This window comes from Gopherus flavomarginatus, chromosome 13 (genome assembly GCF_025201925.1).
Source record: "Gopherus flavomarginatus isolate rGopFla2 chromosome 13, rGopFla2.mat.asm, whole genome shotgun sequence".
NCBI lineage: Eukaryota > Metazoa > Chordata > Testudines > Testudinidae > Gopherus > Gopherus flavomarginatus.
The window spans coordinates 21,455,048-21,482,890 of NC_066629.1; the positions used below are offsets into that span (position 1 = coordinate 21,455,048).

Consider the following 27,843-nt stretch of genomic DNA (forward strand, 5'->3'; position numbering starts at 1 on the left):
ATGCTCCCCATGCTTACTCTGGTAATTCCTGCAGTATTGTATGGACTGTTTCCCAGGAAGTTTTGCTGTTGTTTAGCACCAGTTTGCGAACACCAGCGAAAGATCCAGCACATGTTCTCTCTAAAACTGACAAATTCAGAGGGTTGGAACTCAGGTTTAGAAACTCCAAGTGAGGAACATTTGACACAATTTTACTGACCTAGTGGAGGAGAAAAAAAAAACAAGAGAAAGAAACGTATCAGGAGGTAATCAGACCTCATTCAATAATATTCCATCTTGTAGAAAGGGATCCTCCAGCAGGACCGTGAGCCAAAGAAATTATATGGATAAAAAAAAAAAAGGCTTTTAGATAACTATCTGTAATTCATACTCAAACTATTCAGTGATCTCAATTGATTGGCTAATTGCACATTTACCTCAACAGTTCATTTAATTACACTCTGAAGGCAGCTTGATAAGGGAAAGCAGATCCCTTGGGAGAGATCAGAAAGTCCACCTGAATACCAGCCTAAGAAATAGCAAGTCACAGAAGCCAGCATCTAAGAAGGCTGCCGGACTCTTCTCCAAGCAGAGAGAAGCAAGAGCATGTCCCTCGAGCGTATGATTGTTACACAGATCAGTTGCTCAGTTTTTCCACTGTTCCCCACCAGGAAGAGACCACACAATCTTGGTTAAAATAAAAAGCTGATAGAATTTCGTGGTACATGCACAATGGATTCCTTATTAGATTCCATTTATCTATGAAAGCACCAGCTTTCTTACTCACATGGTGCCGGACTGGAAAGGTTATGAATTCAATCCAAACATACATGTAATGGTGTTTAGGGCTAGCTATTCTATTGGTATGCATCAGGTGCATACGTGCATAACTTGGGAATTAGGGTGAATGATTAGAAAAAGAGGTAAGCCAGGATATACGTATGAAGGGTGCAGAATATATTAAGGGGCATGTGATTGGGTGTGAAGAAGTGGGTGATGCAAATGACTTGGGGGAACTGTAGCAGAGGAGCAGGCTGTATAAATGGGAAGACAGGTATAGGGAGCACCATCTGAGGGAGGTGGTGAATGGATGTACATGTCTTTCAACTGATTAAGGCCAGTAGAATATGTTTCACAACTAAAATGAGCACAACCACAAATAAGCACTAAAACAGACCAGCTTGATAGAAAATAAGTTATCAACTCGTGGACTTTTTGGGACCAACATAAAATGAGCTGCTGGTGTTCTCACTCCTGTTCCTAGTGACCACGTGCCACCACCATAAGATCATCATCACAGCTTGCACAAATGGACTCTTAAATTGGCAGCTGCCATAGAATCTGAACAAGCCCCACTGGAAACTCAACTCCTATCCTAACCCACAGAAAGGGCCCCTACAGGTAAGTGCTGAGCAAAAAAGCAGAATGGGAAAGCTTATACTGTCCCTGGCCTAGCAGATCTGTTCTGTGGTCAGAAGACTTACATCAATACTATATCAACTGCTTGTTTAGTGATTAGGAAATAATTTAAGATAATTTTTTTTAAAAAGTAAGGTTAAGTTTCAGTTTAGCTTTTCTCATGTCAATTTCCAGTCATTAATAGTGGGATAAAAGCAGAGCATAAGCAGGTGAGGACACAAGACAGTTTAATGTACTCTAATTATTCTACTACTACTATATTGCATTTATATAGTGCATTTCATCCAAGCACCTCAAAGCCCTTTACAAGCATTAATTAAACAAACCTCACGAGACCCCTGTGAGGTAGATGAGCATTATTAATCCTGTTTGGAAGAGGAGAAATCTGAAGCACAGAGAGGATTTCTAACTCTCCCAAATCATACAGAATTAGTGGCAGAACTGGGAATAGAATTCAGGAGTCTCAGCTGCCAGTCCTCTGCTCAAACCCTCTTGATTGCACTCCTTCAGTTAATGATCTATACTGCTCATTAGCCTCTTGGTGGAGGGAATGATCGTTCCAATGCTTTGCACGGAAGGAATGTATATTTTTCACCCGCAGGATGAGTTCAGAAATTACTAAGGAAAGTGGGTTAAATGCCTGTGGGCTCATCTATGCTATGAAGTCAGGTTGACTTAACTACACCACTCAGGGCAATGAAAAACATCGTGCCCTGTGGGATGTAATTATGCTGACCTAAGCTCCAGCATAGACACCACTAGGCCAATGGAAGAATTTTTCTTTTAACCTAGCTACTGCCTCTCAGAGAGGTGGATTTACTATATCGACAGAAGAACCCCTCTTATTGCTGTAGTATGTGTCTACGCTACAGCTGTGCCACTGTAGCGTTTCTAACGCAGACATACCCTGATGTGGCATAGTGATCAAGTTTATTTACTCTGACAGCTACAGAGCAATAAACATGATCTTCAAATGTGAACTACAACACTCTAAAATGGACACATTTACCTACTTTGAAATGACTGAGAAGATCTCAGATGTAGCAATAGAAATACAGCAATAGCAGCAGTTACTGCTGCTATTTAGCAAGGCACAGGCGTAATCGCTTTACCTCATGCCAGCTGTCAAGTTTGTTGTCAGAGAGATCCAGCTCAGACACATGAGCACAGAAGGCAGCAATTTCATTCTCCTCTCCTGCGCAGGTTATTCCACAGCTGTTCAACACCAACACACTTGGAAGGTTGAGGCGATCTGAAATGGGGAAAGAACAAGATGCCTTCCAGTCAGCCTCATATTTTCCCAGTTATAGAAGATCATCCCTTAGTCTCATCAAAGAACAAACACAAGTATGAAATCCAGCAAAAGGAAGGGATTAATCAATAATTTAGTAGTTATATAATGATTTACATTTGCCAAGCAAGTCAGATTAAAAATCATACATTTTAAAACAGGTAACTGTATTACCAACTCCACTTTAGATAACTGAAATGGGGAAAAATTATAAGAATGTGAAGTAATTTCACTATTTACGCTGTTTTCATTGAGATATGTTAGAGAAAATGCAAACACAGTGGTCAGTTCCATTTTGGTTTATAGTCAGTTTCTAATCAATTTTACTTTTAGCACAAGGCTGTAAAATTTCAGTGGCAAATATGGCAAAGAAAAAGGTTTGTTTAAAAACTGCCTCCACTGAATTTTTTACAAAAAAAATCAAGGTAGCACTTGTATTGCTCTTAGGTTTTGTAAAAGCTTGGTTGTTGTATAACATTACAAAATTAAACCTGGGCTTAAATCTGACCTGAGAGAGTCCCTTTGCTTAATAGAACTTCATTGTAATGCACCTACTATGCCTACTTTATCAATAGGGAAACAGACATAAAAAAAGATTCCAGCCTCATTTTCTTAGGTGATGAGTACCAAAACATCCCATTGCAGTTAACTGTAATTGTAGGTTCCTAGCACTTCAGAAAAATTAGGCCATGAGTGACTTGTCCTAAGACACAAAGGTCAGAAGCAGAGTCAGGAATAGAAACTGACTTCCAGTTCTGTGTTGTGACTACTACATTATGATTAGATACCATTAACTCTGGCTTGAATAGAGACTGGGAATGGCTGAGTCATTACACTACTTGAAGCTTTTTCCATATAACTATCCTTACACCTCTTGTCAACTGTCTGTAATTAACCATCTTGATTATCACTACAAAAGTTTTTTTTTTCCCCTGCTGATAACAGGTCATCTTAATTAATTAGCTGGTATGGCATCTTCTCTGTATGTGTATATATATATACACACTCTTCTTATATGTTCCATTCTGTGCGTCCGATGAAGTGGGCCGTAGCCCACGAAAGCTTATGCTGAAATAAATTTGTTAGTCTCTAAGGTGCCACAAGTACTCCTGTTCCTTTTACATTATGCTGCCTCTCATGGTGGAATTTCCACTGCCAAGAATTCTCTCTAAAAATGTCTGGTTTATAATAATAAGCTATTTAAACAGCGCAATTCAGGATGTGGATGAAATGTATCTTATCTTACAAGTGTCAAATGCAATATAATTTTTTTTCTTACCCACTCTGATAAAGCACTTTGAGATCTACTGATCATATGCACAAACTAAGAGATTATCTACATAAAAATCTCTTTCCCCTACTCCCTCCTGGTATTTTACAGTTACTGGACAAGAGAAGAACTGTAAGAGTAGGGGATTATTGGAAGGCGATTTGACGTTACTTAGCTCATTGATGGTAAGTTATATTAAATTATACTGCTGTAATTATGGTAATATTTGTAATTTATTTTTAAGTTATGTCAGGGGGGCCTAGAACATACGGACAGGGACCCTATTGTTAGCTTCTGTAGGTATCTATCTACATATCTATATATAAATAAAAGAGGGCACTCTGAAAATTTTGTTTAGGTGATTCTCTACAGAGGTTAACTTTGGGTAACATATGGTACATTTTGTCCTTGACTGAATTCTCTCACTTTTGTTCTCTTCTGTCAAACCCAGTTATTGTCATTTTCGCCCAGTCAATTTCCTTATTTTCCCCCTTTGGGGCTGCTTATGATACAAACCAACCTGATGGGAATTTAAACTATAGTCTCAACTAGAGATGGGCAAGAGATTAACAAATACGTAGTGGCTCTGGTTTGCTAATTCCCAAACCATAAATTGTTTGAATAAAAAGTGAACCAAATCCAAATCTCTCAGAGTGTGGGGAAAGATTAGATAAAAGGTGGCAAAGTTGACCCAGTTCTAGATAAAGACTCTGGATATAGGAATTTTTCATCTTATGGATCCTGGGAGGTGTGTGTAGGTAGGTGTGTGTGTATGTGTAATAGAATGAACGCCTATACCAGAGGACATGCATCTCTGGACCATCCCCAAGGCAGTTAGGATACTGGGCAAGGAGAAAGGGACATTTCTTTAGAGTGCTGGTGCAATGTGTCTTAGCAGACACGATGTTTGCATCCAACAGGCATCCCAAAGTAAATAGGAAAGCAACCCAACATGGCATAAAAGACTGAAGTCATTGTGATTCTGCTTGACCTGTGATATGCTAATCCCCCTTGACTGCTATAGGCTTCAAATCAGAGCTGAAGGCACTCTGCATGTTACTGGATTGGGCCCAGAAAATACATAACAGCTGTGTTGGGTGGAATCCAGAGTAACTTTAAATGTTTAAGACACTTGTTCCAAATACACATTACTGCAGCCACTGAAGAATTACTGAAAAGGGGATAAGCTGGGCAGGGTTTACCTTCCTGGATCTCAGCTCTGTACAGGGCTTTACTTTATTGGCAGGAGAACTTTGGGCCATGATTCTTCCCAGCTGGCAGTAGAGTGGGGTGGGGAGAGTTAAACTAATTTTTCAGCAACTATTCCCTTGCCAGTAATTAAGAGCTTTAATTAACCTCTGGGCAACTGAAATGAGCAAGAGTTTGCATTTCACAGGTGAGGAAATGGAGGTGAAGTAATATTCCGAAAGCCAGAGAGGACGGGCAGGGCTGGGACTACAACTCAAGAGTTCTTGGCTCCCAGGTTCATGCCTAGAAACCTGCTCCAGCACCTTTGATCCAATCCTGTAAGCCTGTTCAATTTCAAGTGGCTGCTGCGGACAATGCCAGGCTAGCTATGTGTCTCTATACGGTGCCCTGATCCTACCTGGGGACTAGGGGCCCTACCGCAGTATACATATTAAATACTGATACAAGCCATACAGCAACACAAGTGTGATTATTTGGTTTGGTAATTCAGTAGGATTTTTCCTCCTGGATAAGTAAAAGCTTGGTTCTCAACGAGGAGTCTGGGGGGCTGCAAGCAGGTTTTCAGGGGGTCTGCCAAGCATAGCCAGTGTTAGACTCGCTAGAGCTCAGGGCAGGAAACTAAAGCCCTGCCACATGGAACTGCAGCCTGGGGCACCAGCCCCTGGCACTGAAGACAAAGCCGGAGCAACTTAGCTTTGCAGCGCCCTCTTTGGTGTGGGGCCCCCGGCAATTGCCCTTCTTGCTTCTCCCTAATGCTGGCCCTGGCTTTTATATACAGAAAAACAGTTGTTATGGTACAGCTGGGCCGGGGAGTTTTTATAGTATGTGGTATGGGGGGGAGGTTCAGAAAGAAAAAGGTCAAGAACCCCTGAGCTATGGGATGAAATGATCCTGCCCTCAAGCCCCTGTATGCACAGATCCAGTAGGAACCCTACCTTTCATAGGTGATCCCTGTGGCGTTGCTGGGACATGCACCCCCATTCCAGGACCTCGACGATATGGGAAGTTCTCAGGGCTGTATTTCTCACAAAGAACTTGCATGAAACTCCTTCCGCTGGGCTGGTCCATGTTCCCTTCTTGGAATTCTACAGTTAATGCAGAAAACAACTGATAATATACACAATCCACTGCTCATCAGCTCATCTCCAGTAGACTGCAGTGAATCGTTTGCTACACTTCCTTAAGTAATGGACAATTTTTTAAAAAGCTAAGGACACCTTGGCACAAAACAGAGTATACCACCATATATTTAACTCCTCCAAGCACAAGTACCCTGAAATACTACCAGACACTTCCTCAAGACAGTGACCCACAGCAAAAAAGTTCTGCTTACTGATCTTATCAGTAACTGTGAACACTTCCCAGATTCCCTGGATCAACAGGTTTGAATCCTGACAGGGTCAACTCAGCCCTTCATTGCTTTGAAGGGGATAACACTGACTTCCATGAAGTTTACTGTGCAGGGATGTTTTAAACAAGACCATAAAAATTAAAATCCTACCTGCTCTGTATGGACATTTACGAAGCTATGGAACTTAATTTAAAGCTCTATCTCAGGGTCTTTGGCTAAAATTCCCAGCCTCAAAGTTATGCGGCATGCTGTCTGCCTGGCTGACATGCTCCACACAAGAAGTGGCTGCATTTCAATGATGCCACATGCATATAGTTCTTAAAATGCATTGGGATGTGTCAGAATGAATGGTGCTATGTAAATATTATAATCATTAATCCGCATAAGATAGTTATTACACACCCAGAGAAACAATGCATAGCTATTATTTAAGACCACAAAACACAGTAGTTAGAATTCCAACAAGATTAATACAATCATGCCCATGACAAAACTATAAAATCCTAAATTACAATTGAGCTGCCATTGTCACCATAACAATATCTTGCACTGACATAGCTCTTTTTTCCCCACAAGGATTGCAGAGTACTTCACAAACATTATTGAATCCTCATAATGCTCTTGTAAGGCAGGTAAGTGTTATTTCCATTTTACAGATGTGGAAACAAAGGGAGAGAGCTGTGTGACTTGCTCACAGTCACAGGACTCTGGCATAGCTTATATCAGAACCATAGGGTACAGACTCTAACTCAAACTATTTATCTTAGGTATGTCTGGGGCACCCATCATTATAGACAACAGTGCCTCATTCACAGCAAGTTTGAGCGTGAAAAAGAACATCAGTCTTTTCCAGCTGACCATTTCCAAAGGTGTTAAACTGGGACTGCTACCTAGGCATGGAGAAAGGATAGAACGATACAGGCTTTAGATTAGGATGTTAAGACTGTGCCATGAATCAATAGCACAAACACATGAAGAAATTGCTCGGCCAGCCATAAAAAAAAAGCTTGCTAGTTCAATTTTGTAACTCCCTAACGTATTTCGAAGATGCATGTCACTTGGGTATTTATGCACCACATGAAGCAAGGTAACATGGAAATTACAAAGCAGAGGCTCTTTATATGCCAAATCAAAGGGCTTTGTGTATTGTGGTTTGCTGACCTTTACAGAACAGTATCAAATGTCGGCTGGCAGTTACTCAGTGCCTAGATACTATGGTGACTGGTATTCTCCACGTACCCCAGATAGAAGTTAGCTCATCTGTCCTAATTTCTTACCCAGGGCTCTGAACATTTCGTAATATTTATGATAAAAAGAAATTGTGTTGCATTAAGTCAAGGGAACTGCACAGCACAAGGGCTTAATATAGCCTCCGCATCCTAAAATGTAGCCTGCAAGGCATCTTGGATGAGGAAAAATCCAGAAAGACATGATTTTAACAGCCCAGGGCACAGGTCTACAGTGACTTAGTGCTTTGAAGATGTTGAACAATACAGAAGTGCTAAGGATTATTTTCCTCTCTAAAGTCTCTGAGGACATCCTGTTTGTTTCAGGACTTTGCCTTTTTAGAAGAAACACTGCCATCCCATCCGTTCAAAGAGTCTGCAAACGCTTCTCATAACTGCATGCAGGGTGAGAAAAAAGCTGAGCAACTGCAAGTTTTGATTGTGACTAAACTTAACCAAAAAACAAATTAGCCAGCTGTACTGATTGCTGAAGAAGGCAAATCAAACACAGAATATGGCACTGCCTAAAGTCAACTTGATAAACTACGTCAAGACACTGTGGTCTAGCATTTAGAGCACTGGATGCGAACTCAGGAGATCTGGGTTCTACTCCTGGCTCTGCCTCTCGAAGAACTTGGGCAAGTCACTTCACCTTCCTGTGCCTCAGTTTCCCTAATTATAAAAAATGGAGAAATGATACTGAGCTCCTTTTTAAAGCATTTTGAGATCTATTAATGAAAAACAATAAGGACGAGGTGTTGTTATAACGTTTACAGGACCAGGGCTATTAAGTTCCCCCCAAAAGAAATCTTATCATACAAAAGCTGCCTAAAATTATTCTCCTAAATTCCCTGAAATGCAGTCGAACAAGCATAAATGAGGTGAATATTGGGCCGTTGGTGTCTGAGTTTTCCAAGTAAGGTATAAATAATTAACTATTTTCTACTACCAACAGAAAGGTCAATTCAAGCTTGTACATTTCTCTTTATCAATCTAGCGGCTCCAAGAATCTGCCTTCCCTCTACCTACCCAGAAGACTGTGTCTATGTCCCATCTCCACTGCAATCAACTCTTCCTTTGATCCACTACAGGTGGAGATGAATGGAAGCATGGCGAGCTGAGCCTGCAGGGGAGGGGGAACAGTAGGAGTAGGGCTGGGAGCTAGGCTTCGTAGCCGGGGGCTCAAGGGCAGACAGGATGGTCCCACGGGCCAGATGTGGACCGTAGTTTGCTCACCTCTGCTCTATGCCATTATCTAAATCATTGATGAAGATATTGAACAGAACCGGATGCAGAACCAATACCTGCTTGTTATGCCCTTCCAGTATGACTACGAACCACTGATAACTACTCTCTGGGAATGATTTTCGTACATAGTACAACACAACATATAATAGGAATAAAAGTATCTTCTCCTGAAATTCCATTTGTGTGGACATCAAAGCCCCCATGGCATTTTTATAAGAGTTTGCCATTTTGTTCTCAGCCACTTTTTCTTTTTAAGTACTCTCTCACCACATAAGGCTGATTACTCATGTGGTGCACACTCCTTCTCCTGAGGAAGCTTCATTTCAGTGATGCAATGTGTATTATTTGTGAATGGCAACACTCAAGGAAGGGTCTCTGCCTCATTAAACATACATTTCATGTTGAAATGTACAATACGCTGCAGGGATGATACATGATAACAATCAAGGCTTTGCGCTGAAATGCTCTGATCTTAACATACACTTGTAGCTCACTTACACAGAAGAGAAAGATATTTACTTCCAAATATGCATTCAGACCTTCTGTGATGGACCATTTAAAATTCTAAGTTTTTAAACAAAAGACACTCACTCACCCATAAAGCTCTATCTCCTTTACTTTGCTTTTTAGTCAACTCCACCACTGTTCATGCACTGAGCTAACATCGGTTGGTAAATTCCACATGAGAAAGTCACCTCAATACAACACTGGAAAAGAAAACATAAGAAATATTTCACACTGAATTTTTAGCTTAGCAAACCAATTTTGTCTCCAGAGGATAGCAAGCTTAGGGTCTGCATAACTTTCCCAATTCAAAAAGCATCTTTCCCAATTCCAATTCCATTCGATTCCATTCCTGAACAGTTAACACTAGTCATAATCATTCTAGATGCATTTTCCAAAGCTGCACTACTGTTCTATGCAAGTATGCATCAATAAGGCAAAATATTCAGGGTTAATAATAAAGGGTTAACAGAAAATGCAAGGACAGCGTATGGTATTTTCAAAGCATGTTTCACACATACAGTGGCATGACATGATAATTTGCACTGTAGCATTTTCACACAGCTGACTAAAAGGACAACTAGTTTTAGATCCAAAATTAAGATTTTTTTAAGAGTTAATGGAAATAACTACAAAATCTACTCTGAAAAGGTACCCATGATATTTTTAAAATGTCAATGAAAAGTGTTTTTCTGGATTTAAACCTTCCTCTAAAGCTGAGATCGGCAACCTTTTGGAAGTAGTGTGCTGAGACTTCATTTATTCACTCTAATTTAAGGTTTTGCATGTCAGTAATACATTTTAAAGTTTTTAGAAGGTCTCTTTCTATAAGTCTATAATATATAGCTAAACTATTGTTGTACGTAAAGTAAACGAGGTTTTTAAAATGTTTAAGAAGCTTCATTTAAAATGAAATTAAAATGCAGAGCCTGGACCCAGGCAGTGAGAGTGCCACTTAAAATCAGCTCACGTACTGCCTTTGGCACGCGTGCCATAGGTTGCCTACCCCTGCTTTAAAGTGTTGTGAACTCAATCAATAACTATATGCTAAATATAAGAGAACCAGAAGGTGAAACTGACTAGTAACCAGAGTGAAACTGACTCATCCGAGCCAAGGAAATACAAAAAGAGAAACTCAAGGGAAGCAAAATGTATATCAGACTTTTATGCTTTCGTTTCCAATGATCTAAGGCACACAGGTTTCTTTAGTTAAATGTTAGAAAGTATACTGAAATCTTTGGAGGGAGGGAGCAACAAACAAGGTGTTCAAACGTACAGAATGAAAACACGATGATGATAATAGCCAACTGGATTTGTCAAAAACAAATAATGTCAAACCTATATAATTTCCTTCTTTGCTTGTGTAACCAGTCTAGTGCATGGGGGAAAGCAGTAAAAGTGATATATATATATATATATATATAGACCTCAGTAAGGTTCTTGGTGCAGTCCCATATGAAATTCTCAGAAGTAAGCTTAGGAAATATGGTCTAGATGAAATTACCATAAGGGTGGGTGATAAATGGTTGAAAGGTCAAGTAGCTATCATAGTTCACTGTAAAAGTGGCAAGTTATATCAAGTGGGGCCCTTCAGAGATCTGTCCTGTCTGGCACTATTCAATACTTTCATTAGCAATTTGGATGAAGGAGTGGAGAGTATGTTTATAAAGCTTGCAGATGACACGAAGGTGGGAGGATTTGAAAGACAAGATTAAAATTCAAATTTATATTGATAAACTGGAGAATTGGCCTGAAATCAATAAGATGATATTCAGGAATGACAAGTGCAAAGTACTGCACTTCAGGTGGAAAACTCAAATGCACAAAGATAAAATACCATAGGAAATAACTGGCTAGGCAGCAGCACTACAGAAGAGAATCTGTTGTTATATTGGATCACAAATTGAATGAGAGTCTACAGTGTGATGCTGTTGTGCAAAAAAAAGTCAAATGTCATTCTGAGATGTATTAACAAGAATATCATATAAGATACAACAGGTGCACTGGTGAGACCCAGTTGGAGTACCATGTCCAGTCTGGTGCACTACACTTTAAGGAAGATGTGGACAAATTGGAGAGAGTGCAGAATAGAGCAACAGAAGTGATAAGAGGTTTAGAAAACATGATCCGTGAGGAAAAGTTGAAAGAAATGGGCATGTTTAGTTTAACTGAAGGCTGAGTTTTCAAATACAAAGAAGGTTATTAAAAAGAGAATGGTGATCAATTTTTTTCTGTGTCCAGCAAGGCTAGAACAAGTAGTCACCTTAGTTTTCAGTAAGGGAGATGTTGGTTGGATATTAAGGTGAACTATTCTTACAGTTCAAAAGCTTGTTGCTTAAACAGGTTACCAAGGGAGGTGGTGGAATTCATATCCTTTTGGGGGTTTTATGAACTGGTTAGATAAACACCTGTCAGGGATGGTCCAGATATACTTAACCCTGCCTCAGCGATGGGGGTGCAGGAAATGGACTAGATGACCTTTCGAGGTTCCTTCCTGTCTCACATTTCCAGTTCTAAGCTGGGAAAAGTGCAGATTATAGCAGCACATATTAGGTATAGCCAAAACCGGTAAGTTAATACACAGCTAAGTCTAACTGAACCTTATACCGTTTTTTTTTAATCACATGCATCACTTTTTCTTCTCCATGATGTAGTGAAAGTAAGTCAATATCTAGGACATTCATGCACTTGACTAGTGGTGTCCAGCCTTGGGGCGGGGGAAAAAAAAAATCAAAGATGCATCTAAATGAAACTGGCTTATATTTGAACTCTCAAGGTGCAAGCAGGCATTAAGGGCTAGTTTCACAGAAGGTCCGACGAAAAGCCTTCCCTCTGTTTCTCTCACAAACCGCCCAGGCCCCCTGGGCCCCGGCCTTCACCAGTGTCAGGAATCACCCTAAGCGCTCAGGGATCCAGAGTCACTCCGCATTCCCCCTCCCCACCCATCAGGCCACAGCACCCAGGGTGCAGCAAGCACTCAGCCCGCCTGAGGACCCCTCTCCCGCAGGGCCGTGCGGCCAGTGCCCTCCCCCACCTCTCAGGAGCCCAGGGGACACCCGGGACGCAGTGCCCTGGGCAGGGCAGAGCAGCCCCCGCCCGCTACCAGGAGGCCCCTGAGGCTCGGCCACTCACAGCCCCAGCGCCATGGGGCCCGCAGCCCCACACCCCTGCCCCCCGGGGGGGTTGGGACGCGCAGGTCCCGGCTTCCCAATCTCTCACCCGGCCCCGCTCTTCCCCCGCCCAGCCGCCGCGTCCTGCACTGAGGCCTGACCCGGAAACAGCTTCTCGGCAACCAAACATCACGTGAGCGCCAGCTGCGCGGGTCACGTGAACAACGGGCGGGTGGGGAGGAGGGCTAAAAGGGAGGTTACCATGGAGACGGTGAGGCTTCGGGGCCTAGCGGGAGCCGGTCTGCGTAGTCCAGCATGCATTGCGCTGCGCTGGCCTGGAAGTCCTGTTTGGGGCATCCTCGTCCCCCCTCCCTCCGGCCCAGACCCCCCTCGTGAATGGGGCAGCGTCACAGTGCTGCAGTGACTTCACACCTCGTGACATCACAGTCAGACGAGGTGACATCACAGAATGACAGGGAGACACCAACCTGCTGTGTTGTATCATGTCTGTACAACCCTGCAACCCAGCAAGACATACCCCCGGCCCAGGTAGGTGAGTCCTGCTGATCATTCATTATTACTGTTGTTATTGATGGTGATGAGGTGGGGTGCTAAGAAAAGAGTCCTTTATTTTTGAAATACAATGTTGGGTAACCCTAATCCTCACACTGACATCACAGCCTCATGCTGCACCATGGTGACAACAGGCAGGGGACATCCCACACTCACGTTGCTTTGTCAGGCCGTGACACAGTAGCATGTGGCTGTGGCTTTCCATCATCACACTCCTTCTTTGGAAAATTATTTGAAAAAGCTCTGTGGACATGCTACAGATGGGGCCAAAATAGAGTCTGGGATCTGAACCCCTTAAGCTAGAGGGACACTTAGCTCCAGATCCAAATTGTGCACTCACACCCATCTGTAAGCAATACAGATGTGTCCTGCCATAAATATAATTGTACAATACACTGCTGCTATTACCCCAGGGAAACAGAAAAAAAGTATTCTATGGAGAAAAATTTATTGCTAGCTCATTGATATTGTATTCCAAATTTAGAAAAAAATACAAATGAGGGACTATATAAAAGGGGAAAAAAGAGCTACAAGGGTGGATTTTTGTTCCACAAATCTGAAACCTAATCCATAGGCAGTTTGGATAAAGGTCCTATTTTAAATATTGCACTGCCTTTCCACCCCACCTTTCACCTAATACAGGAAAGTCTTATCTTACGTGGGGGTTGCATTCCGCGGTTAGCGCGTAAAGTGAAAAACACGTATACTCAGAATTACATCCCCAAGCCCTTTAAATCCCGCCTGCAGCTCCGGCGGCTGGGCTGGGGCAGCATTTAAAGCACTGCGGGGAGCCTGGAGGAGCCCTTTAAATGCTGGCCTCAGCCCGGCTGCCAAAACTGTAGGCGGGATTTAAAGGGCTCCACCGGGCTTCCTGACGCGGTGGGGAGCCCGGAGGAGCCCTTTAAATCCCACCCGCAGCTTTGGCAGCCGGGCTGGGGCTGGCATTTAAAGGGCTGGAGGTCCATGGTGGCTGGAGCCTCGGGCCCTTTAGTTCGCCCCAGGGGCTACCAGCCACCTCTGCAGCTGGGAGCCCCTTGAGTGATTTAAAGGCCCTGGGACTCCCAGCCACAGCTGGTGCCCCAGGACCTTAAATCTTGAGGCCACGCCTCTTCCGCTTTAGGCCACGCCCCCAGACTCCGGGCCTACATCGTAAAGCTGAAATCACGCATGTTAAATGCGCATAAGTTGTGACAGACCTGTACTTACAGAGACTTGCAGGAAAGCCCTGCTATCATTTACAAGTTGGTCTGTTTTTGCTGCTTAATACCTCAGTCATGGCTCCTCTCTGCATGTGACTGGCCATGATGTCACAAGAGAGTATGATAAGACACATAGAGAATAAAGCAGCAGCACTGGATAAACTTGTTGGCAACAAATCTTCCTGATTTCCCACAAACATCCTCAGTGATACTAGACGATAAGAAATAGAAACTGTCTAAAATGAGGGATTTCACCTCTGCTACAAGTAATCAGTGGAGGAAATTTGTCAGCAGAGTTACATCAAGGATGGTGAAATTAAATGGGTCAAAATCTTTCCATGAGGCATGAGCAGCTCTGCACCTCTCCAGCATCACCAGCACAATACTACTGTTACAAATAGGCACCCATCCATAGCCCACCAAGACAACTGAACACATTGTGCCTGTTTCTCTAGTCTTAAAATGGGGATAATACCACCTCCCTTCTTTACATGATCATTGTGAGGGCAAATACATTAAAGATGTGCAGCATTCAGATATTGCAGTGATAGGGGCCAGCTAATTATATCAGATCTATTGTAATCTCTTTGGGATAGTAGCTTTGTCGTCCTACCTATCTTAAAGCACGTACCATGCTGTTGGTATAATACAAGTAATAATATAAGTGATTGATCTGAGGGCAAAACTCTTGGGACAGAGCAATATCAGCAGTTGGTCCTCCACAGTGAAACTCCACACCAGAGATCACAGCGAGCCCAAAGCCTGACCATTTTCAGAGCACTGTGCTGTAACAGTAGCTGTCAACACAGCATCTAGGTACCTGTTACAAGGTTAAGAGCTGCATTAAGCTAGTTCAGAACTGGTCCTGCGTATTCCCACCCTTTGGTTCAGCCTCTTTCTCTGATTCCCCACCTCTGCTCGTTGCTGGGCCTTCATGCAGGAAGACTTTTAAAATAAAATATTGGGTTTGCAACTGTAATAAAAAAAGGCTGGTAAGAAGTATATCGATTTCCTGGTCCCAGTCACCCATCCTCATTCAGGATTACAAAAGGTTACTATCCTGTCAGTGTCCGGTCAGTTACCACAGTTGTTATCACAGTATGAGCCCGTGCTTTCACATGGTCTGACTTGTATCCCCAGAGTCATCCTGAACTTTAGGTGTGTGTCATATCCATGAAGTCAGAGCCGTGGATTTGTTACCATGGCAATGTGCAGTGTTAGAAGCCATGCTATCAACACTCCAAAATATACACACAGCTTTCACAGGGCTGGTTTTCTCTTTAACAGAGAAGAAACACTTATCTACATTCCTCTGAATGGCTTATTTGCTTCCTTTTATACATTCCTAAGAGTGCTTTGTCTTTGTTTGCTTTGCTTCCCACGTCCTCATCTGTTTTAGTAAGATAAAGAACCCAGATGCATTCAGAATATGCAGTCTTCTTCTAACAACCCCCATGTTTTTGCACGGGGTACCTAAGCTATTGAATCACTAGTACACAAAGAGTAAGAATGTACCTTAGCTCATAACTTGTGCCATCAGATGGCATTTTGATACTAAATTCATTTAAATTGCTGTATTCTAAATGAGTTACAGATTCAACAGGACATAATAGATTTCCTTGTTGACCTCTGCTGGGTCAAGACTGTGAGTGTGAGATTATGACCAATGCATTCCCTGGGCTAAATACAAGTCTACTTTAATGGGTCCTACATAACTCGGAGAATTGTTAATGGGATATAGTCTTTCACCTCTATCTGCCAGTTTGAAATCAGCCCAACCTGGTAGTGATTGAAAGTGCTTATCTGTTGGCTGTCTCATGGCCCATGTGAAAAGAGTTTGGTGGGTTTCAATCCAGTCCCTAGTAGACAGGTATCCACATCACAAAACCACACCTGGCACTAAATGCAACCCTTCGCTGATAGGCTCAGCAGAGAACTCAAGGACCAAATAGGTGATGGGAATTAAAATCACCTCTTCACATTTCCTTTAATAATGGTTGAGGACCCTGTTGGTGGGAAAATATGGGGGAAAGTTGCACTGCTGCTTACCTATAATCTAGCTATTCTGTGAATGGAAAGTAGGCTTCACTCAACAGGGCATCAGTCCTGCACCATTCATCAGTAATAAATTCATGCTGGGTGAAAGACCAGTTTAATCCTTATTTCATTATTCTGACCCATTTTAAAGATGAACCAGTACTCTGGATGCAAACATCCCCAAACCCAGAGAAAGTTTGGCTGAAGATTCATATCCCATGGCTTATGCCCAGCTCTACTGTACCATATTTAATTTCACTTAATAAGAATGGTTGGGACCTGTGGGAATGAGGCACCCAAGCCTCATTGATTTTCAGTAGTATTTGGGTGCCTTATCCACATTACCAGCCAATACAAATTATAGTTAATACCTTGAAATCTGTGATCCAAATGCATTTTAGATAAGTTGGTAAGTCTCATTATCCCAAATTTACAGATGGGGAAACTGAGAGGTGAGGCGAGTTGCTCAAGGTCACACAGGGAGTCAGTGGCAGAGCCAGTACAAGTTTAATATCCACTGGATGCTGCTGCCCCGAAATTGTCATCTAAATATTGAAATGATTCATTTTTAGTGTTGTTTCATCATTTTTGGCAAAAAATTAAACATCTGTGGCTCTCTACTTCTTGTTTGTAGCTTTTATATCCATTTGCTTATTGGTTTGACAACCACATCTTCCTTTACCCTTTGGGATTATTCTTCAATTCCTCAGAGAGACTTCACTTTTCTCACAAATCTCTCTTCCTTTCACTTAATTTAAACATTTTTGGCCAATTTCATGATTTAATAGTGAGAAATAAATTTGGAGCTTTAATAAGTGTTGAGAGAAGAACTTTTATTTTGGCTGAGGATTACGAGGGGAGTTGAAGGTGAAAATCCCGTTAGACATGTCATCCAAATTTGAGCTCTAGACCAGCAGAGGGGCTCGATCCTGAGAGATATTGAAGGCCTTCCACTTCCATTGACATGAGTGTGGCCATGTCTGTTCTGCATCTGAGAATGAATCTCCCAGCCCAACACCACTGACTTGTGGTAGTGGGACTTCTGCTAGCACACTAAAAACAGCAGTATTGATGATGCAGCTCAGGCTGGAGCTTGGATTCTATAACTTCGGGGCTGGGAGGAGGCGGTTCAGAGCACCATCTACACAACTATTTTTAGCATGCTAGCATGAGACCAGCTAGCACTGATCTGTGGACCCAGGCTGGGAGGCTCACTGTCAGATGCAGTGTAGACATACATGGAGATTTTGAGGGCTCTGAGCACCTTGCAGTACTGAGCCTTTCAAAATGCAGTGCTATAAATGCACAGCAGTGGCAGCTCTCAGATATTTATCTAATAACTTTAAAATCCAACTTCACCAACAGTTATCCCCAACCGTTCAGCTCAAAGCAGCTTCTAACTAACCCATTCATTTAAAGTAATAATTCACTATGACCTCAGATTTCACAGAAGAGCTTCATGAATCATTTTGTGGGTCTCTGTAAATTATCCAGGCCTAATGCACTCATGCTACTTTTCAAGTAGGCATCACTAGACTGTAATCATTTAAATATAGTATCACTAGCCCGCAGATATCACTTGATTCACTTTTGATTTAACAAAATCAGATTGCAAAATAAAAAAACGAATCAATAAATACCAGCACATTTCTGCTAGTTTTTGGTTGGTTTCTGAACTCACCTTGAGATGGTCATGGGACAAAATGTACTTTAACCGTACATGCATCTGACGAAGTGGGTATTCACCCACGAAAGCTCATGCTCCAAAACATCTGTTAGTCTATAAGGTGCCACAGGATTCTTTGCTGCTTTAACCGTTTTGTTTAAGATTTTTCCTGCTTTCCTGGCTAACCATTAACAACTAAAGGGGGGAGCTTTTCAGGTAATTCCCTGAAACGTGCAAAAATCTTGTGCTGTCTATTTGCACTGCGGATGAATTTTACCCAGCAAATATCCAGTGTAGCTATGGCCATGTTGGTCCCAAGATATTAGAGACACAGGGTGGGTGAGATATCTTTGTTGGACCAACTTCTGTTGGAGAGAGAGACAAGCTTTCAAGCCACACAAAGTTGGTCCAATAAAATATATTACCTCCTCCACCTTGTCACCCAGACAGTGAATAAACAGTTGAGTTTCCAGGCACACTGCAGGGTCTAACTTGCCATCAGCTACCTGATATTTCATAGTTTTATATAGTTTAAGGCCAGAAGGGATAATTAGATCCTCTAATCTGACCACCTGTATATCATAGACCCAGGTGGACAAACATTTTGGCCCAAGGGCTACATCTGGATATGGAAATTGTACGGCAGGCCATGACTGTTCATGAAATTGGGTGTTGGGGTGTGGGAGGGGTTGTGGGCTCCGGCTGGGGTGTAGGCTCTGTGGTGGGTCCAGAAATGAGGAGTTCAGTGCATGGGAGGGGGCTCCGGGCTGGGGTAGGGGGTTGGGGTGCAGGGGGAGGAGGACTCTGGCTGGGTGTGTGGGCTCTCGGTTGAGGCTGGGAATGAGGGTTTGGGGTGCAGGAGGGTGCTCCAGGCTGGGACCATGGGGTTTGGAGGGGGATCAGGGCTGGGGCAGGGGGTTCAGAGGGAAGGAGGGGGATCAGGGCTGGGGCAGGAGGTTGAGGCATGGGAGGAAGTCAAGGGTGCAGACTTCAGGTGGCACTTACCTCAAGCAGCTCCCAGGAGCAGCGGCATGTCCCTTCTCTGGCTCCTACGTGGAGGCGTGGCCAGGCAGCTCTACATGCTGCCCTGTCTGCTGGCGCCACCCTTGCAGCTCCCATTGGCCATGCTTCCCAGCCAATGGGAGCTGCGGGGGCAGCGTGTGGCACCCCCTGGCTGCCCCTACGTGCAGGAGCCGAAGCAGGGACCTCCCGCTTCTTCCAACAGCTGTGCGGAGCCAAGGTATGTGTGGAGTCAGGCAAGCCCCTGACCCCGCTCCCTGACTGGAGCGCTGGAACGGGGCAAGCACTGGACCCTGCTCCCAGTGGGAGCTCAAGGGCTGGATTAAAATGTCTGATGGGCTGGATGTGGCCCCTGGGCCATAGTTTACCCACCCCTGTCATAGACCATTACATTTCACCCAGAAACCCTTATACTGAGCCCCAAGACTTTTGTTAAACCAAAGCATTTCAGTCCTCAGAGGACTAAATTGTTGTGTGCCCCAGCAGAGAACAGGAGAGACCAAGGTGCCACCAATGCCCAAGGCCCATGGAGTGGCAGAATGTTGATTAAGTGAGTCATGCCCAGATGATCCCAGCAGGTGATCCACACCCCATACTGCAAAAGAAGGTGAAGGAAACCCAAGGTCCCCAAATAGGTGATGGTGGTAACTAGTGATGCTATGAGACTCTGGCAGGGATTGCATGGAGAAAGCTGATGAATGTATGTTATATTTATGCTGTCTCTGGGTTATTTGATCTGATCAGGTATAATTGATGAGTCCGTTAATTTGTCTGTGTGTATTTACAAGATAGACAAGGGAGCCCAGAACACTTCAGGTGAGGTGTTTTTTTGGTGCAGTTTAATAAAAATAGGAATCATAACAAACAGATCAAGGGACTTTCAGAATGTCCCAGCTCATTTCTGTTGTCAGGTTAAAGCACATAAAAGCAGGTGTTCTGAGCTACTATTATTAATTGTATTACCAGAATGCCTCAGAGTCCCAGTCACAGATTAGAATCTCATTGTGCTTCTACAGTGCCTAGCACAAAGTGCTAAGGTTCCAAAGCAGAAATGTCTGTACAGTGCAAAACCAATGCAACTGGCAGCAAAACCGATCTGAGCAAACTGTAATCAGCGATACAGAGGCACTGCAGCCTACTGGTTAGAGTGCAGAATTCGGGGTTCTAACCCCAGCTGTGCCGCTGATGTACTGCGCAGAATTGGAAAGCCGCTTCACGCTTCTGTGCCTACTGTGTAAAAAGGGGCTAATGATACTTACCTAGGATTACTGAGATAACATCTGTACAGCATTTTGAACATACAGGGTGAAATCCTGGCTCCAATAAAGTCATTGGCAAAACTCCTATTGACTTCAACGGGGCCAGGATTTCACTTGTAAAGTGCAGTCTGAGTGCAGAGTTGTGTTATTAGACATGGCAGTGAATGCAGGGAACCAAAAGGTGTTAATATGAATGCCACGATCACTTAGTGTGTGTGCCCAACCAAGTGAGCTGCCTGGTATATTAGCATTACAGTGTATCCCCACTCAGAACAGCGCTGAGGCCACGACTGAGAAATGCCTTCCTTGTATCCTTTATAGGAAAAAAGCTCTCTGCACCCACAAGCAACAGCAGACCTTCTATTCAGCTCAGACACCAGCAGCACTAAGAAATACCTGAGAGGGCACCGTGACCATTAGCGTGCAAATCAGCTGAGCAACTCTGGATTCCTGCTTCCAGAACAACGCACCTGTGAAACTCAGCAGGTATGAAAGGCAAGCATGGGCACAGATTATGCTAAGAGTCCTCACCAACCTGAGAAAAGTCCCTGGTGTAGCCCACTTAGACCGTTCTAAGGGGTCAATAACTCTTTTGGTAAGCTGGGGGTTTGTCTGTAATTCTCCAAAGAGGAGCCAGCACTATCTGTCCTCTGCATAGTTTGCGGAGACCTGATTCTAGCTCATTCTCTGCCCAGAATGGAATACAAGGAGGAGCAGCAGCTAAGAAAGAATCCACTGTCAGCTGCTCCTCACGTCATGGGGTCTGACAGCCAAGAGCACAAGTGGCACGGGAAAGTGTCAGCTTTCTAAATCCTAACCCAAAGCATCTATGGACTTAGCTAGAGGGGAACAGGTGATGGGGCTCCAGGCGTGGACTGGCTGGGCCTTCCTGTGCCAGCCTTGCTGGAGTATGGCTACTTTTGGAGCTGGGAGGAAAAATCACAAGCTCTGTAGCTCTCCCTGATCATGGAAAGGGACTTATATACAGATTGGGCACAGGATCTGGCCTCTGGAAAGATGCCAGCCTATTTATAGGATTCCAGCTTTCCTCATGTTGAAGCAATTATTATTAGCTAACACATGGCAATTCTCCAGCACCTTTCATCCAAAGCATTCAAAGGCCTTTGCAAATGCAAATGAATTAAGCCTCACAATATGTCTCTGCTCACTCCCATGTATCAATCTAAGGTACTTATCTGGTCCCTATCACCCTAGTATCTGAGTGTCTCCCAGTCTTTAATGTGTTTGTCCTCCCAGGGCAGGGCTGTTATCCCCATAGTACAGATGGGAAGCTGAGGCACAGAAAGGCTAAAGGATTTGCTCACAGTCACACAGGGAGTCATTGACAGATCAAGAAATTGAATTCCCCACTCTCCCAAGTTCCAGCTAATGCTCTAACCACTGCATGATCCTCTTTCTTCATAGTAATGATAATCTTCACCATTTTACTTATGGGAAAATTGAGGCAGAGAGGTCTAGGGAATTGCTCCAAGTCCCACACTAAGTCAGCAGGAGTTCCAATCCCCTGCTTTAACCACTGGTTACTTTGTGCTCTGTAAACAAAATAACGATATGCAGAAGCAAGGACACGCTGAGGGGCCAAGCACACAGTACTGAGGTATTGTGGCATGCTATGGCATTCCATCTTTGGATAGGGTCCCTTCAACATTGCGATTAGTTCATGTTGCCCAAAGGTGTTCCCAACAGACAGGCCCTGTGCAGTGCTGATAGACTGGTAACATCAGATCTGATGTAAAGACAACAGGCCAGATACTAAGTGGTGCCTCACAGGAAGTCCAGCCCAGTATGTGCATAAATTTCACACCTCCGGGATTCTGGGCTGTTCCAAGGACCAGCATTAAGTCCCTGGCCTAAATTAGAGTAGCTCCTGGAGCTAGATTAATTTACAGCTGCTTCCCCGCAGCCACCGGTGGGCTGTTCTGTAGTTCAAAATAGCTGGATTGGCCCAGATGCTCCCCTTCCTGTCCTATGCCATCCCTGTCCCCTCCGCCACACTGTTGGGGGGTGAGGTTATTGCAGGAGGTGGCGCACTGCAGAAGTTCCCCAAGGGAGCAATCCTGCACCTTTCTGCCTCCAGAGTGGCACAAAGGGGCTGCAATGAGGGATGGGATCTTGCCCCAGGGCTGCCTGTGAGGGTTGGTAGTAACTGGGATTTGCAATTTACAGAACATAGGGGAGTCACTAGGATTTAGGGTTGTCTCTGCACAGACTGTGCCTCTATATTGTTTCCTGGCCCCGAGCTCCATTCAGTTACTTCAGCAAACACTGCTGCCCTGTCCCTTCAGGCAATGGAAGGGAAAAGTGGTGGTGGGCAGGGAAGGTGACCGATAAAGTACATAGCATAGATAAGGAAGCTAAATCTGATTTCATAGAATCATAGAATATCGGGGTTGGAAGGGACCTCAGGAGGTCATCTAGTCCAACCCACTGCTCAAAGCAGGACCAATTCTCAACTAAATCATCCCAGCCAAGGCCTAACCTTAAAAACCTCTGAGGAAGGAGATTCTACCACCTCCCCAGGTAACCCATTCCAGTGCTTCACCACTGTCCTAGTAAAAAAGTTTTTCCTAATATCCAACCTAAACCTCCCCCACTGCAACTTGAGACCATTACTCCTTGTTTAGTCAGTATTAATTCATACTCTTTCGCTCCACAGGTTTGGGAAAGGAGAGAATCCAGCAGAGTAATTATTCCAGAATAGCATGTCTGCATGGGAATGTTAGTGGAATAGCTATCGTGCGATAGCTATTCTGCTATAGCTGTGCTGATCAATTTCCCAAAGTCCTAAGAAACCTCAGCTGTTACTTTTGATCATGATTTGGTATAGAAGTCTGCATTACATTCACGCACTTGTCTGCCCAGCTCCGTGCCATCTGAAATTACCAACAAACAGACTCTCTTAATGCCAGAGTGATTTGTATTGACACTGGACACTTAGTACAGAGGCACTTAGCAGTGTCACTCTGGATTTCAGGGTCCTTGCTATGCTCTGACCTCCATTTAGGCTGCCTATAGACTAAGCCTGTCATGGTTGATAAATGGCGCAGGAATAAAACTGGATGCTGTGTGTTCATCTAGTCCTGGTTTAATCTTGCGAGCAATAATCAGAGCATCTCCTATGAACACCCTCGCAAATGTGCTTGAGCTGTTTACTGTAGACTTTGGAAGAACAATAGGTTTTAGGCAGACAAATCAGTCATCTCAATGCTTACCTGGGAATAAGAGAAGTCTTTTTTTCACGCTCATTTACATTTGCTTTAGGCTTAGAAATAAACTACATCAAATCTCAGCTCAGCGAGAACTAAGCCTGGAGAAAGTCAAAGGAATAAACTCATCAAGATTACCTGGGCCCTAGAGAAGGGCTGATGTGAGACCGGAAGTGTTCTCTCTTTGGGGTCTAAAGCAACCTGAGTTGTTGGGGAGGCCAAACAGAACTGCAGAGATATAGGGCCAGATCATCAACTGGTATAAATCAGTGTAGGTTGACTGATGTCTATGGAGCTGTGCTGTTTACATCAGTGGAGGATCTGGCTCATATTGTGTATTAAACCATCTCTGTGCTGCACTTCAGTTTGTATCTGTAGTACACAGTTTGGGCCAAATCCCTAGCTGGTGTAAATCAACATAAATCCCTTGAAGGCCATACTGATTTATAGAAGGTGAGAATTTGCCTATTTAAGAATGCTAGAAGCTCATTAACAAAAACCTAAGCCTGTTAGAAATGATTCCATTGGTAGTACTTTTAAATTCCAGTGGGCACCTTGAAGCAAACATTCCACTGCAAACCATTGCAACCCTAGTCTATGAGAACTGGAAAGCAAAACTAACCAAAAACAAAAGTGAAACTAACTAGCCTATTCTCATTGATCCAACTGTGAAAAAGGTAATGCCAAATATAGTAAAAGTGCAAAAAGTAAATATTAAATCTTTCCAGTTTTAATAATCCAAGCTGTTATTTGTCACAGAGATAACAATATTTGTTTTGAAACAAATGTTTCAGTATTTGATATGTGGTACGAAAACGTATATAGAAAATATATAATCACAAACATGACTGTCTGAAAGCTGGCCAGTGACCTTTGGGTCTTAGAGGATTGACAGCTCTATTGATAACCACAGTGCTGGAATATGAAGAGGAAACTAGAATATTGGGCTAATAAAGTTAGCTTCCTTCCCTTTGATTATCTGTCTCTCTTTAGCAGATCTTTTTGGAAGCTGGTTTTAAGTTGCACTTTACACTGTTAAATGGTTGCCAGGTTCCACCTGAGAAGCAGCTGCATATTAATGGGGTTTCAGCTGATCCCTGCCTACAGTTTGTGAAGTACTTTAATTCCAAAGATGCAATATTATTTGCTGTAAAAGGGCCTATTAATTCAGCTGGAATGGAGTGCCTTCCTTCCTGAAAAATCTCTCAAGAGTTGTATCCATTGTACTGATCCAACTGATAAGAGACTGAATTTCTCCCCATGGCATCAAGTATCAGAGAAGCCTACTTTTACTGACTTCATCACTGCTGCTTTCAGGTGTGTGTTTTCAATCAGTTTGTGGCCATCAAATCATAATGGGATTTCTGGCACTTTGTGTTCTTTATATTCTACTCAGCAGGCATTTGTGCACATTTGTCTTCTCCTTTACAAGCTCTAAAGGAGAAGCTGAAAGTTGAATAATTTACAAATTATGCCCACCAGCATTTACACTTTTCCCAGTTTGGCAGCATCATCTTTGGAAGGGAATTTATAAGGCACTGGACTGTTAGGTATCCTGGTTCTCCCCTGTTTTTCTTTTAGATCTCTATTTAAAGTCTGGTTTAGAGTTTTTGCAGCTTAAGGGCCCAGTTCTGATCTCATTTATGCTACTATTGTGTCAGCATAACTCTACTTGCTTTTATGGAGTTACTCTTGATTTACACCACTGTGAATTTAGAATCAGGCCTTTGAATGTACAACCACATTTCCACTGAAGTCAATAAAACTATGCCCATTTTATACCTGCTGACAATGGGGCCCAAAAGTCCTGTTAAAAGGAGTAGGAAGGAGAAGTAGGATATTATAGGTAATTAGTTAGTGACCAAGGGATTTAAGTCCAGTTAGCTGTGGCTTGTCTTTTTGAACAGATATTTTTCCTGTTCTTATAGACAACATATAACAAGGTTTCCTTAAACTCAGTGTTGAATCCTGCCTCTGTTTCTCCTTTCTTACATACTCCCATAGACCAACTCACCAGCTAGCTACATCAATGAAAGGAAGCTCTTTCCTTCCCTTTTCCCAAAACCCTATTTACTATTCAAACAAACTCAATATAACATCAGTCAAAATAAGAATACCAAGTCCTACTGCATGGCCCCTTCTAAGGTATCTACCTCAGAAGGCTTTAGCTTCTAATGCTGCTTACACTTTTCCCCATCCAAGTCTTTCACCTAGCTAGCATTACATTAAACCCCTTTCCAGACCCACCCTATAACTCTCATCCCTGAGTTAACTTCCTGTCAGATCTTTCTTTCACCTGGAGGGAGGCAACTGATTAATGATTGGCAGAAGGGCTGACCCTTAAAGGGCAACCCAATCCTATGACATCACCATCAAGGAACATTTTTGGTTCTGAAATGGTTAAACAGTCATCTTCACTATTATCCAGTCAGAAGAACTGAACTAAAAAGAGATCATCAACTCCCCTTTTGTCATTTTCAGCTTGCCAGAGCCCTGCTGGCTTGCAAGCCTCAAGATGTGCCTCTTGTGTTTTATTGATGCTGCCAAGTTCAGTAAACAACCCCTCTGCTAGTCTTGCAAAGGCCTTAGGGCCGCATCAACACCTTCCCAGCGCCCACAGTTAGTTACAGGCTGGACTTCAGGGGGAAGTGCTGAGTGAAAAATTAAACTGTCTGGAATGCAAAACGAATAAAACTTTCATCAGAAAAGAATCCCCAGAGTTTTTGTTCTTTTCATACGAGAGCTTCTCCTAACCGATAAGACTGGCCAATCTGGCGGATGTGTGTTTTCATATTAACAGGGGAGGAAGGGAACCAAGGGAATTTAGGTAATAGAAACACTCAGTGTCCATGCCTCCTGGGTTCTGCAGCGAATCTCTTGTAATGGAAGAGGGAGGCAGGGGGGCTCTGGTGAAACAATTAAAAGGGATTAAAGCCAAGTACTGTATTTTAATTGATCTAATCGTCGCCTCCCAGTGGACGCCACAGAGCTATCTTACTAGAATTACGCTCATTTTCTCAAGCAATGGTTATGCTGGGAAAGTGCAATTTGGATGGCAAACCACTCCAAATCTTGACCTTCATTAACATCTGAGTGGGATTGGCCAAATGAAAGAGGCCATCAGAATGGTTTCCAGGGTGAGAACAAAAGGGGGAGGGGGGCAGTGTCCCACTCCAGTTCGAGTGTGTGTTCCTGCTCTGTTTGTGTACTTGTACATAGGCCATACTTACAGGCTGGGGAATGCTATCCTGGAAAGCAGTGTCTATGAAAAAGATTTGGCAAGGGGCATGGTGGATAATCAGCTAAACATGCATTCCCAGTGTGAGCCTGTGGCCAAAAGTGCACCTGTGTAAGCAAGGGCTGCATAAACAGGGGAATAGCAAGGAGGCATAGAGAGGTTATTTTTAACCTCTTTAATTTGGCAGTGGTGCAGCCGCAGCTGGGAGTTGCAGCTCGACAAATTCAGACGGGAAATAAAGTGTAAATTTTTAACCATGTAACGGGAGCATTGGAACAATTTACCAAGGTTTGTCGCGGATTCCCCACTTTTAATTCAAGGTGGGAAGGTTTTCTATAAGATATGGGCTCAGAATTCTTTTGGGGGCAGCGCAATGCCCTCTGGCCTAGGGCAGCCTAGATGAGCACAAGGGTCCCATCCACATTTTGTGAGCACACCATGTAAGCCCCTCCTGTGTGTGTGGTCTGAAAGACACCAGCCAAGGCCTTCAAACCAAAGCAGCTTTTATCCATCCACTACTATTTCAAGGTTTATTTGTATTTTTTATTGTAAACAATGTGCTCAAACAACGGAAGAAACCCCCCCCACACACCATATACAGACTCTGATAGAAAATACAGCCTGGGAAAGGGAAGCTGACAAAAAATAGATAAAAGTGAAGACAAATCAAGAGCAAACTGCGCTGGTTTATTTTTCCTGATGGCCTCAGTCTAAGTGATGCCTGGGAGATTCCCTCGGCATAGCAAAAGGAGAAATGTGTGGCATTGTCAAGTTCTCTCTTTAGTCACTGCAGCAACGGGGGGGAAGTCAGATATGATAAATGATGGACGGGAATCTTTTCTTTTGCTAATCTGTAAATAAATTTTCAAAAGCGAGTGGCTTTTGATGAATAGTGCCTGGCACGCTTAAGACCATGTTGGCCTTTAAACAAACATAAGAGGTTTTTCTGATGTTTCCAGTCTTCTTGTCAGGAATGCAAAATACGCTGGCAAATCGTAGAATGCGTGCTATGAGTTA

At 43.3% G+C, this 27,843-nt stretch overlaps 1 protein-coding gene and 1 long non-coding RNA gene across 4 annotated transcripts in view; one reads left to right on the forward strand and one right to left on the reverse strand.

Annotated features, from left to right (window-relative positions):
* Window positions 1–12,795, reverse strand: part of TBCEL (tubulin folding cofactor E like) — a 31,902-nt gene extending 19,107 nt beyond the window's left edge. Inside the window, exons 1-6 of one of the 3 annotated variants that reach the window (XM_050921960.1) lie at window positions 12,717–12,774; window positions 11,906–12,015; window positions 9,589–9,700; window positions 6,104–6,253; window positions 2,511–2,650; window positions 18–199 (exon numbers count right to left, since the gene is read on the reverse strand). In XM_050921960.1, the coding sequence (XP_050777917.1) occupies window positions 18–199; window positions 2,511–2,650; window positions 6,104–6,253; window positions 9,589–9,592 (476 nt within the window). In that variant the 5' untranslated portion in view covers window positions 9,593–9,700; window positions 11,906–12,015; window positions 12,717–12,774. Of the gene's footprint in view, window positions 1–17; window positions 200–2,510; window positions 2,651–6,103; window positions 6,254–9,588; window positions 9,701–11,905; window positions 12,016–12,716 lie in introns of all 3 variants that reach the window. The other 2 variants (XM_050921962.1, XM_050921961.1) reach the window with 2 other exon arrangements.
* Window positions 12,796–12,912: 117 nt separating this feature from the next.
* LOC127033786 (uncharacterized) lies at window positions 12,913–26,293 on the forward strand. Its single transcript, XR_007769214.1, has 3 exons — window positions 12,913–13,160; window positions 20,683–20,847; window positions 23,039–26,293. It is a non-coding gene; the product is annotated as an uncharacterized LOC127033786 (long non-coding RNA).
* The last annotated feature ends 1,550 nt before the right edge of the window (window positions 26,294–27,843 follow it).